Genomic DNA, 11634 nt, shown 5'->3' with positions numbered 1-11634 from the left:
CTGAGACAAAAGGAAGAAACTCTGTACAAAAACCCATCAAACTCTGATTTTAGGCTTTTCCCCCAAATTAAAGAAAAATACATTTAACTCACTCACACTCAAAACTACAATAAACTTGGTTTTGTGAAGCCTTGGTGTTGTACAGTTTTACAATAAATATTTTAAATGTAAATGTTTTCATCTGTCATGTGTGAATTAGGATGATTTTATTTTCCAAAACTACAAACAAATCCAACACTAAATTTGTTTTTTAAATAATGTTTCCCTTTATTTGCACTAAAATTTTTACTATTTATACTAAATGCCCCAGTGTGACCTGTTTTCTCTCATAATGTGAACAGCTGACACAGCCAGCCTCTATGATTGTGCAGCCAGGTCAGCATCTGACCATCACCTGTCAGGTCTCTTATTCTCTTGGCCACTGGACAGCTTGGATCAGACAGCCTGCAGGGAAAGGACTGGAGTGGATTGGGATGAAAAGTACTGGGAGTACTTACTACAAAGATTCACTAACGAGCAAGTTCAGCATTGACTTAGACACTTCAAGCAACACAGTGACTCTAAATGGACAAAATATGGAGCCTGAAGACACTGCTGTTATTGTCCTCAAGAGACACAAGGCAAAGACCCAATCCTTTCATAACTTGTTAGATCTGTTTTATTATTATTTTATTAATTTTCTTTTATTATGTATTATGAAAAAAACTAATTTCAGTCTAATGATACAGTAATCTGTTCCTTTATATTCAATGAAAGAGAAAAAAACTGAATTAAAAAATTTGAAAAATCGGCTATTTTATATAACTACAAACTGTGTTCTGTTACATTGTGCCGTCTGCAGCAGAGACACCCTACAGTAAATGGACAGAATATTCAGCCTGAAAACTGTGTATTACAGGGCCAGCGTCAGAAAAAAAAGCTCTAAGACTGCTAACAAATTCCTGTTTTTTTGTGTCTCTTTATTTATTTTTTTATAAATCCTTGGCAATGACTCTATTGTGAGTTTGTAAGTATTGATAAAGCCCTAAAATAAAATGCCAGTACATGAAACTGAATTCAGTTATCAATCATGTTATAAAGTGATTAATTTATGACATAAAATGATTTCATTAAAATAATATTTTAGTTTTGGAGCTTGTATTTATTTATTATTTCGTACTTTTTAATCTATAAACCAATAAAATGCAAATTATGCAAAGTACTTATTTATATACAGAAATATAGAACATAACATTTACATGTACAGTAAATGTTATAACATTTTTTTCAAATGAAAAAAAGTGTTTTTTTTCTTTCAGTTTTATTAGCAATTAAATCAAACTTTGTCACGTTGTATGGATTCAACATACAGAGTCGAGCAAGGTCATAACCTCTGAAGTTCTCTTCCTCTCATATTGATGTCTGCACTGTAGACTGGGCAGAAACAAATGGCTTCCACAATGTTTAGAAATTATATTTGGCTTTCTTTTCTCATTTTTATTTATTCCAGCCTGCATAAGCCAAAGAGGCAGAGTTCACCCAGGACATGTCAATAACTTGTCACAAGGACAAGTTTAAATTTTTCTTTTAAAATTCAGTTTTTAATGAGCCTCAGAGTTATTTTTTAAGATTGTTTTTGTTTTTCATCTATAAAAAATGTTAAAAACACAGTCTCTATTACTGCTTGAACAATCAATGTATCTCCAATAATGTATCAGCGTCTATCTGTATGCAAAGTAAGCTCCCCCACAGACTCGATATAATGCTGCAGGTTGCAAAAGGAGAACAGAAGCTCCTGGGAGATCACCTTCAGCACCAACATGTTCTCTGTAGCTCTGCTGCTGCTGCTGGCTGCTGGATCCTGTGAGTCTTACTGAACACAAACACTGACAGCATGAAAACTACACACTTTTAATTTAAATGCATTCAACACATTTTCCTCACAGGTGTAAACTGCGAGCAGCTGACACAGTCACCCTCTGTTATACTGCAGCCAGGTCAGCGTCTGACCATCACCTGTCAGGTCTCTTATACTCTTAGCTGGTGGACAGGCTGGATCAGACAGCCTGCAGGGAAAGGACTGGAGTGGATTGGGGTGAAAGGTACTGGGAGCTCTTACTATGAAGATTCACTAAAGAGCAAGTTCAGCATTGACTTGGACACTTCAAGGAAGACAGTGACTCTAAATGGACAGAATATGCAGCCTGAAGACTCTGCTGTGTATTACTGTGCCAGAGACTCACAGTAACACAAACTGTTAGGAACCCTGAACAAAAACCTCTCAGTGCCTGAACAACTGGAGCATGAAGCCACCAGAGGAGGAGCTCTAAGACCATGAATGAAACTTAACTTCATCTTCTAAGAAACTTCTTCTGCTTGTTGTCTCATAACCGTTAAAATATGATGGGTTTAAATTACGCCTAACGAATCAAGTGCTTTTATTGTCATTTCAACCATGTGCGGTGGTAGAGTACACAGTGAAGTGAGACAGTGATCCTTCAAGGCCATGGTGCCACATATAACAGACACGCAGCACATGACTACGTGAAATGCAAGTGTGCAAAAATTGCAAAAAAGAAACAAAAACATGAATAAAATAATTGAAAAACAAAGCTCAGAGACTCATTTTCTTTACTTCTGTAATTCAAGATACAATCAGTTCTCAGATACAATTTGAGATTATAGCACCAACTACTGTATAGTCCAATAACGTCACACTACATACAATACTTTCAGCAGTCACTTTATTAGGTACACCTGTTCAACTGTTGTGACGGTCCTGGGTCGGTGACCCAGTGTTTTCTGTTTTGTGTTATTAATCCTTGATTTCATGATGTGTTATTGTTAGTCTGTTGGTTTTGGTTTCTGTCTCAAGTATTCCTAGCTGCTCTGTGCTTTAGTATTTTCCGAGTTCTAGTTCTTAGGGTTTGGTTCTGTGTTCCCTCTGTTCAGTGTTGAGACTGTGTCTGTGTCCCTCTCATATCCTTCCTGTTTTATTTTAATAGTCCTGCTCTGTGTCAGCTTCGGTCCCCCATCTCGTCTGCCTAATTAGTTCTAAAATGCAATTTTAGTTGAAAAGTGCATTTTTGAGGACTCATAAACAGTGACACTGTGTGCGTCATGTCTGAGTGTATTTTATTATGGAACAGCAGTGAAAGGGTTCAGGGGGATTTTGACACTGTTACAAGAACTGTCTGCATTCCCACCACATTATACGATATATAACTGTCACCTCCCTGCTCTCTGAAACAGGGTAATCAACCATTTATTAATGTCAGATAGGCTATTTGTGCATTCAAAATATATCTGTAGCTCAGTATGGTGGAAAAACCTATTATGAGAGGGAATTCCTGGCCCTGGCAAAATTGACAAATAGGTGAGTTTGTGTAATGAAAAATGCCTTAACTGTTTTGACGACTGCATTAAGAGCAGTGAGAATAAAATTTCTGCTGTGAGAACTGAACCGAACTGAATGAGTAAAACCTGTAACAACATATTAGGTAAAAGTATAAGTTCAGATTGACTATTTACTGATATCTTGCTCAGTTGTTCCCTGATCTCAAGACTTTCATTTTCTCGTTATGTCAACGTATTAAAAATTGCATGAATGGGTGACCTGAGGAAAAAAAGTCAATACATATTGTTTTCATCACATTCAGAAGGTTGGCCTGAATAATTCAAAATGTAATGTGTTAACGTGAAGGAGAGGATTTGTGTTCGTCTTTGAGGAGGACGAGCTGATGTAAACTATGATCTCTACCATGAAGACATGATGCAGAATATAAGACAGGGAATACACGATTAACCACCACTGTACACGGAGCAGAGACAAATGGCCTTGACAATGAATCATCCTGAATTCGTGGCTGTTTTTCTTATCATTTATATTTACTGGGCCGGTAAGGGAAGTGCAGTCGTTTTACTAACATTGTTGTGAAAGTGAAATGATAAGCTTGGAAAACAGTCACTAATTATTCTTGTTTGACTGCAGGTACTGTGAGCCAAACACTGACTGAGTCTGAATCCGTGATTAAAAGGCCTGGTGAACCACACAGACTGACCTGTACATACTCAGGGTTTAGCAGCGATATTCATGTTGGTTGGATCAGACAAGCAGCTGGGAAAGGACTGGAATGGATTGTTTTCATCTGGAGCGACAATAGTGGAAGCTCTATTGTGAGTCAGTCAGAGGCCGGTTTACCATCTCCAGAGACAACAGCAGAAAGCAGGTGTATCTGCAGATGAACAGCCTGACAACTGAGGATTCAGCTGTTTATTATTGTGCTCGAGAGTCACAGTGACACAAGAGAAAGAAATTTTGCACAAAAGCTTATCACACTAAGTCAAACACTGCTTGATTGCTGCTCAAATTATAGACAATACATTTAACTCCATCCTCACACTCAGAAATACAATAAAGCTGATTTTGTGAAGCCTTTGTGTTGTAAAGTTTTACAATAAATAGTTTTTTGGTGGATGTTTACATTTAAATATTGTTATCTGTATGCAAATCAAACTTCCTCACAGGCTGATATAAAGTCTGATATCATGCTGTCAGTCACAGAAGAAGATGAGAAGCTCCCATCAGATCATATTTAGCGCTAGCTGCTGGATCCTGTGAGTCTCACTGAACACAAAAAATATGATCACTGCACACTGATTCTTACTGTTACTACATTCAACATGTTTTGTCCACACGTGTGAACAGCTGACACAGCCAGCCTCTGTGATTGTGCAGCCAGGTCAGCCTCTGACCATTACCTGTCAGGTCTCTTATTCTCTTGGCCACTGGACAGCTTGGATCAGACAGCCTGCAGGAAAGGACAGGAGTGGATTGGGATGAAAAGTACTCGGAGCTCTTAGTAGAAAGATTCCCTAAAGAAAAAGTTCAGCATTGACTTGGACACTTCAGGGAAGACAGTGACTCTAAATAGACAGAATATGCATCCTGAAGACCGCCCCCCCAAAAAACAAAAAAAAAAACAAACAGTAAATGAGCAGCTTGACATCAGAGGACTCTGCTGTTTATTAATGTCCTCAAGAGACACAAAGCAAAGACTCTATCCTTTCATAACTTGTTAGAACTGTTTTATTATTATTTTATTAATTTTCCTTCTTTATTTATTATGAAAAAAACTAATTTCAGTCTAATGATACAGTAATTTGGTCCTATTTTTAGAAAATACAACATTTGTTTTCATTCATATGCCGATGATACTCAGATCTATCTTCAATTGAAGGGAAACAGTCCTGCCTCACTAGAACCCTTACTTCAGTGTCTTGGTGAAGTTAAATCCTGGATGGCCTCTAATTTCCTTAACTTCAATGAGAACAAAACCGAAGTGATAATTTTTGGACCAAGCGGCAATCCCAACACTTCTAATTTTAACCTGCACAGTCTTGAGCCTTTTGTCAAATCACATGCCAAAAATTTGGGGGTTATATTTGACAGCAATTTCACCTTTGAAAAACAAATTAGCTCAGTTGTACAGCGGTCTTTCTTCAAACTGAGGCTTTTATCTAAGGTGAGATCATTTTTATCTTTTAAAAACTTTGAACGAGCGATTCATGCTTTTATTATATCCCAGCTGGACTATTGTAACTCCTTATATGCTGGAGTCAGCCAGACCTGCCTGGCAAGGCTGCAGTTGGTCCAGAATGCTGCAGCTCGTCTTCTGACACGTACTAAAAGATGTGAACACATTTCCCCGGTACTTGCCTCCCTTCATTGGCTCCCTGTCCGCTTCAGAATTAATTTTAAAATTTTATTGTTGACTTACAAAGCCCTGAATGGACAGGCTCCCGGGTATTTGTCTGACCTCTTGCAGACTTATACCCCCCTTAGATCTCTTAGATCAAGTGATCTTTTGCTTTTAGCTGTACCAAGGTCGAGGCTGGTTCATAGAGGTGATCGAGCATTTGCAGTCGTAGCGCCTAAGCTGTGGAATAATTTACCCCTACACATCAGACAGGCTCATACTGTCAATCTTTTTAAATCTTATCTTAAAATGCATTTTTATTTACTGGCTTTTAATACAGCATGAGAGTTGTTTGTTAATTCATATTTGGTGTTTGCTTTTAATACTCTAAGTTGTTTTATTATGTATGTTGTATTCTTGTACAGCACTTTGGTCAACGCTCCTGTTGTAATTAAATGTGCTATATAAATAATTAAACTATTAAACTATTAAACTTTATATTCAATGAAACAGAAAAAACTGAATTGAAAAATGAATTTGAAAAATCGGCTATTCTATATAAATGCAAACTGTGTTCTGTTACATTGTGCCGTCTGCAGCAGAGACATCCTACAGTAAATGGACAGAATATTCAGCCTGAAAATAGTGCTATGTATTACAGGGCCAGAGTCACATTCACAGAAAAAAAAGCTCTAAGACTGCTAACAAATTCCTATTTTTTTAGTGTCTGTTTATTTTTTATAAATCCTTGGCAATGACTTTATTGTGATTTTGTAAGTATTGATAAAGCCCTAAAACAAAATGCCAGTACATGAAACTGAATTTAGTTATCAATAATGTTATAAAGTGATTAATTTATGACATAAAATGATTTCATTAAAATAATATTTTGGTTTGTGAGCTTGTATTTATTTATTATATTGTACATTTTAATCTACAAACTAATAAGGTGCAAATTATGCAAAGTACTTGTTTATATACAGAAACATAGAACCCAACATTTACATGTACAGTAAATGTTATAACAATGTTTTTTCTTTCAATTTTATTAGCAATCATATCAAACTTTGTTATGTTGTATGGATTCAACATACAGAGTCGAGCAAGGTCATAACCTCTGAAGTTCTCCTCTTCCTCTCATATTGATGTCTGCACTGTAGACTGGGCAGAGACAAATGGCTTAAACAATGATCAGAAATTATATTTGGCTTGCTTTTCTCGTTTTTATTTATTCCAGCCTGCATAAGCCAAAGAGGCAGAGTTCACCCAGGACATGTCAATAACTTGTCACAAGGACAAGTTTAAATTTTTCTTTTAAAATTCAGTTTTTAATGAACCTCAGAGTTATTTTTTTAAGATTGTTTTTGTTTTTCATCTTTTAAAAATGTTAAAAACACAGTCTCTTTCACTGCTTGAACAATCAATGTATCTCCAATAATGTATCAGCGTCTATCTGTATGCAAAGTAAGCTCCCCCACAGACTCGATATATTGCTGCTGGTTGCAAAAGGAGAACAGAAGCTCCTGGGAGATCACCTTCAGCACCAACATGTTCTCTGTAGCTCTGCTGCTGCTGCTGGCTGCTGGATCCTGTGAGTCTCACTGAACACAAACACTGACAGCATGAAAACTACACACTTTTAATTTAAATGCATTCAACACATTTTCCTCACAGGTGTAAACTGCGAGCAGCTGACACAGTCACCCTCTGTTATACTGCAGCCAGGTCAGCGTCTGACCATCACCTGTCAGGTCTCTTATACTCTTAGCTGGTGGACAGGCTGGATCAGACAGCCTGCAGGGAAAGGACTGGAGTGGATTGGGGTGAAAGATACTGGGAGCTCTTACTATGAAGATTCACTAAAGAGCAAGTTCAGCATTGACTTGGACACTTCAAGCAACACAGTGACTCTAAATGGACAGAATATGCAGCCTGAAGACTCTGCTGTGTATTACTGTGCCAGAGACTCACAGTAACACAAACTGTTAGGAACCCTGAACAAAAACCTCTCAGTGCCTGAACAACTGGAGCATGAAGCCACCAGAGGAGGAGCTCTAAGACCATGAATGAAACTTAACTTCATCTTCTAAGAAACTTCTTCTGCTTGTTGTCTCATAACTGTTAAAATATGATGGGTTTAAATTACGCCTAACGAATCAAGTGCTTTTATTGTCATTTCAACCATGTGCGGTGGTACAGTACACAGTGAAGTGAGACAGTGATCCTTCAAGGCCATGGTGCCACATATAACAGACACGCAGCACATGACTATGTGAAATGCAAGTGTGCAAAAATTTGCAAAAAAGAAACAAAAACATGAATAAAATAATTGAAAAACAAAGCTCAGAGACTCATTTTCTTTACTTCTGTAATTCAAGATATAATCAGTTCTCAGATACAATTTGAGATTATAGCACCAACTACTGTATAGTCCAATAACGTCACACTACATACAATACTTTCAGCAGTCACTTTATTAGGTACACCTGTTCAACTGTTGTGACGGTCCTGGGTCGGTGACCCAGTGTTTTCTGTTTTGTGTTATTAATCCTTGATTTCATGATGTGTTATTGTTAGTCTGTTGGTTTTGGCTTCTGTCTCAAGTATTCCTAGCTGCTCTGTGCTTTAGTATTTTCCGAGTTCTAGTTCTTAGGGTTTGGTTCTGTGTTCCCTCTGTTCAGTGTTGACACTGTGTCTGTGTCCCTCTCATATCCTTCCTGTTTTATTTTAATAGTCCTGCTCTGTGTCAGCTTCGGTCCCCCATCTCGTCTGCCTAATTAGTTCTAAAATGCAATTTTAGTTGAAAAGTGCATTTTTGAGGACTCATAAACAGTGACACTGTGTGCGTCATGTCTGAGTGTATTTTATTATGGGACAGCAGTGAAAGGGTTCAGGGGGATTTTGACACTGTTACAAGAACTGTCTGCATTCCCACCACATTATACGATATATAACTGTCACCTCCCTGCTCTCTGAAACAGGGTAATCAACCATTTATTAATGTCAGATAGGCTATTTGTGCATTCAAAATATATCTGTAGCTCAGTATGGTGGAAAAACCTATTATGAGAGGGAATTCCTGGCCCTGGCAAAATTGACAAATAGGTGAGTTTGTGTAATGAAAAATGCCTTAACTGTTTTGACGACTGCATTAAGAGCAGTGAGAATAAAATTTCTGCTGTGAGAACTGAACCGAACTGAATGAGTAAAACCTGTAACAACATATTAGGTAAAAGTATAAGTTCAGATTGACTATTTACTGATATCTTGCTCAGTTGTTCCCTGATCTCAAGACTTTCATTTTCTCGTTATGTCAACGTATTAAAAATTGCATGAATGGGTGACCTGAGGAAAAAAAGTCAATACATATTGTTTTCATCACATTCAGAAGGTTGGCCTGAATAATTCAAAATGTAATGTGTTAACGTGAAGGAGAGGATTTGTGTTCGTCTTTGAGGAGGAGGAGCTGATGTAAACTATGATCTCTACCATGAAGACATGATGCAGAATATAAGACAGGGAATACACGATTAACCACCACTGTACACGGAGCAGAGACAAATGGCCTTGACAATGAATCATCCTGAATTCGTGGCTGTTTTTCTTATCATTTATATTTACTGGGCCGGTAAGGAAAGTGCAGTCGTTTTACTAACATTGTTGTGAAAGTGAAATGATAAGCTTGGAAAACAGTCACTAATTATTCTTGTTTGACTGCAGGTACTGAGAGCCAAACACTGACTGAGTCTGAATCCGTGATTAAAAGGCCTGGTGAACCACACAGACTGACCTGTACATACTCAGGGTTTAGCAGCGATATTCATGTTGGTTGGATCAGACAAGCAGCTGGGAAAGGACTGGAATGGATTGTTTTCATCTGGAGCGACAATAGTGGAAGCTTCTATTGTGAGTCAGTCAGAGGCCGGTTTACCATCTCCAGAGACAACAGCAGAAAGCAGGTGTATCTGCAGATGAACAGCCTGACAACTGAGGATTCAGCTGTTTATTATTGTGCTCGAGAGTCACAGTGACACAAGAGAAAGAAATTTTGCACAAAAGCTTATCACACTAAGTCAAACACTGCTTGATTGCTGCTCAAATTATAGACAATACATTTAACTCCATCCTCACACTCAGAAATACAATAAAGCTGATTTTGTGAAGCCTTTGTGTTGTAAAGTTTTACAATAAATAGTTTTTTGGTGGATGTTTACATTTAAATATTGTTATCTGTATGCAAATCAAACTTCCTCACAGGCTGATATAAAGTCTGATATCATGCTGTCAGTCACAGAAGAAGATGAGAAGCTCCCGTCAGATCACCTTCAGCACCAACATGTTCTCTGTAGCTCTGCTGCTGCTGGCTGCTGGATCCTGTGAGTCTCACTGAACACAAACACTATGATCACAGCAGACTGATTCTTACTGTTACTACATTAAACATGTTTTCTCCACAGGTGTGAAGTGTGCACAGCTGACACAGCCAGCCTCCGTTATCGTGCAGCCAGGTCAGCGTCTGACCATCACCTGTCAGGTCTCTTATTCTCTGAGTGGCACCTGGACAGCTTGGATCAGACAGCCTGCAGGGAAAGGACTGGAGTGGATTGGGGTGAAAGATACTGGGAGCTCTTACTATGAAGATTCACTAAAGAGCAAGTTCAGCATTCAGTTAGATACTTCAAGCAAGACAGTAACTTTAAATGGACAGAATATGCAGCCTGAAGACACTGCTGTGTATTACTGTGCCAGAGAGTCACAGTAACACAAAACATCAGCAGACCTGAACAAAAACCTCTCAGTGGCTGAGCAGTTGTAGCATGAAGCCACCAGAGGAGGAGCTCTAAGACCACTAAAGAATTGATGGGTGATTTTACTCAAAAAAATAAATTGGGAAATTCCTTACTGGTCACTATTCTTTTTTTTTTTTTTTTTTTGCCTGTCCCGTTTGGCTCTTTTGCCATCAGAATTATTGTCTAAAGGCAAAGAAAGATGCCCAACGGATTTACTTTACCAAATTGTCCATTTGATTCACCTTTTATTGTTTATTTTATTTTCACTTGCTGAATACGGGACAGACTTGACTGGGGGAAAGAAAGAGGGAAAGAAAAACAGCTGAGAAGAGGGACGGGGGAGAAGGGCAAAAAACAAAAACCAACAGAATAAGCAGACAAAAAAATAAATAAAAATACATATATCGATCACCTGGATCACCTGTTGAGAAAGAAAAAAGAAAACAAGCAGAAGAAAACGAGAGTAATAGAATAAACAACATCACAATGATATATGGGAATATGAGCAGTTCTCACGGGTTGCCAAGACCAGAATAAACCCTGTTTTATAACTACATCATGCATACGTCAATCCTTGAGGGTGCTACATATTAAATATTATTGTGCAGCACGTAAGATCGACAGCGCACAGTGTGCTTTGAGGTAGGAGCCAAAAAGGGTGTAGTTTGTGTGTGAGCACCCGTGTGTACACCTGTGAGCATGGACGCGCTTGTATTTAAAAGGTTCCTTCATGTAATGATCTGCTAGAGGGTGTGGGGGAGCCACAGCCCCGTCCTCCAGGGCATGAAGCAGGTATGGAGGAGATCAAAACTCCATACATCTAGAGGCCCCCAGAACACAAGAGACCAAGGAAGACCAACAGAGGGGCAGCCGCGCCACTGTCCCAGAAAGAGCTGAGGAGAGTCCCAGATGAGGGGTCACTCAGCAGCTGCGGAGCAGAAGCCAGGGGGGGTTGCAGTGACGCGCCCATGAGCTCCGCCGGCAGCCAGCTGTGCCTGACCCCACCTCCGAAGTGGCCTGAGCGAGCCCCAGGCTCCAGGCCCCGATAAGCAGCCGCCAAGGAGTGAGCCGGTGTGTACCTGGACGCCCATCCCCAGACACAAAGAACCACCAACGCACCGATGTCTGAGGGAGTCCGCCACCGGCAGGGGAAGTGGTGGGGGGAG

The 11634-nt window shown here is 39.0% G+C and overlaps 3 gene segments (V, D, J or C); all 3 read left to right on the top strand.

The window, feature by feature from the left end:
• Positions 1-1755: 1755 nt before the first annotated feature.
• On the top strand, positions 1756-2252 carry LOC145419264 (immunoglobulin heavy variable 4-38-2-like). The segment is given in 2 exon segments: positions 1756-1842; positions 1926-2252. Coding segments are annotated over 2 exon segments (345 nt in total).
• A 4930-nt stretch (positions 2253-7182) lies between these two features.
• LOC113020971 (immunoglobulin heavy variable 4-38-2-like) lies at positions 7183-7654 on the top strand. The segment is given in 2 exon segments: positions 7183-7269; positions 7353-7654. Coding segments are annotated over 2 exon segments (345 nt in total).
• Positions 7655-9974: 2320 nt separating this feature from the next.
• LOC113020970 (Ig heavy chain V region 5A-like) lies at positions 9975-10779 on the top strand. The segment is given in 2 exon segments: positions 9975-10054; positions 10136-10779. Coding segments are annotated over 2 exon segments (381 nt in total).
• The last annotated feature ends 855 nt before the right edge of the window (positions 10780-11634 follow it).

Source organism: Astatotilapia calliptera, chromosome 4, assembly GCF_964374335.1.
Source record: "Astatotilapia calliptera chromosome 4, fAstCal68.1, whole genome shotgun sequence".
NCBI classification, from domain to species: Eukaryota; Metazoa; Chordata; class Actinopteri; order Cichliformes; family Cichlidae; genus Astatotilapia; species Astatotilapia calliptera.
Note: the sequence above shows the minus strand (reverse complement) of the source record. Positions and strands in the feature narration are given on the sequence as shown.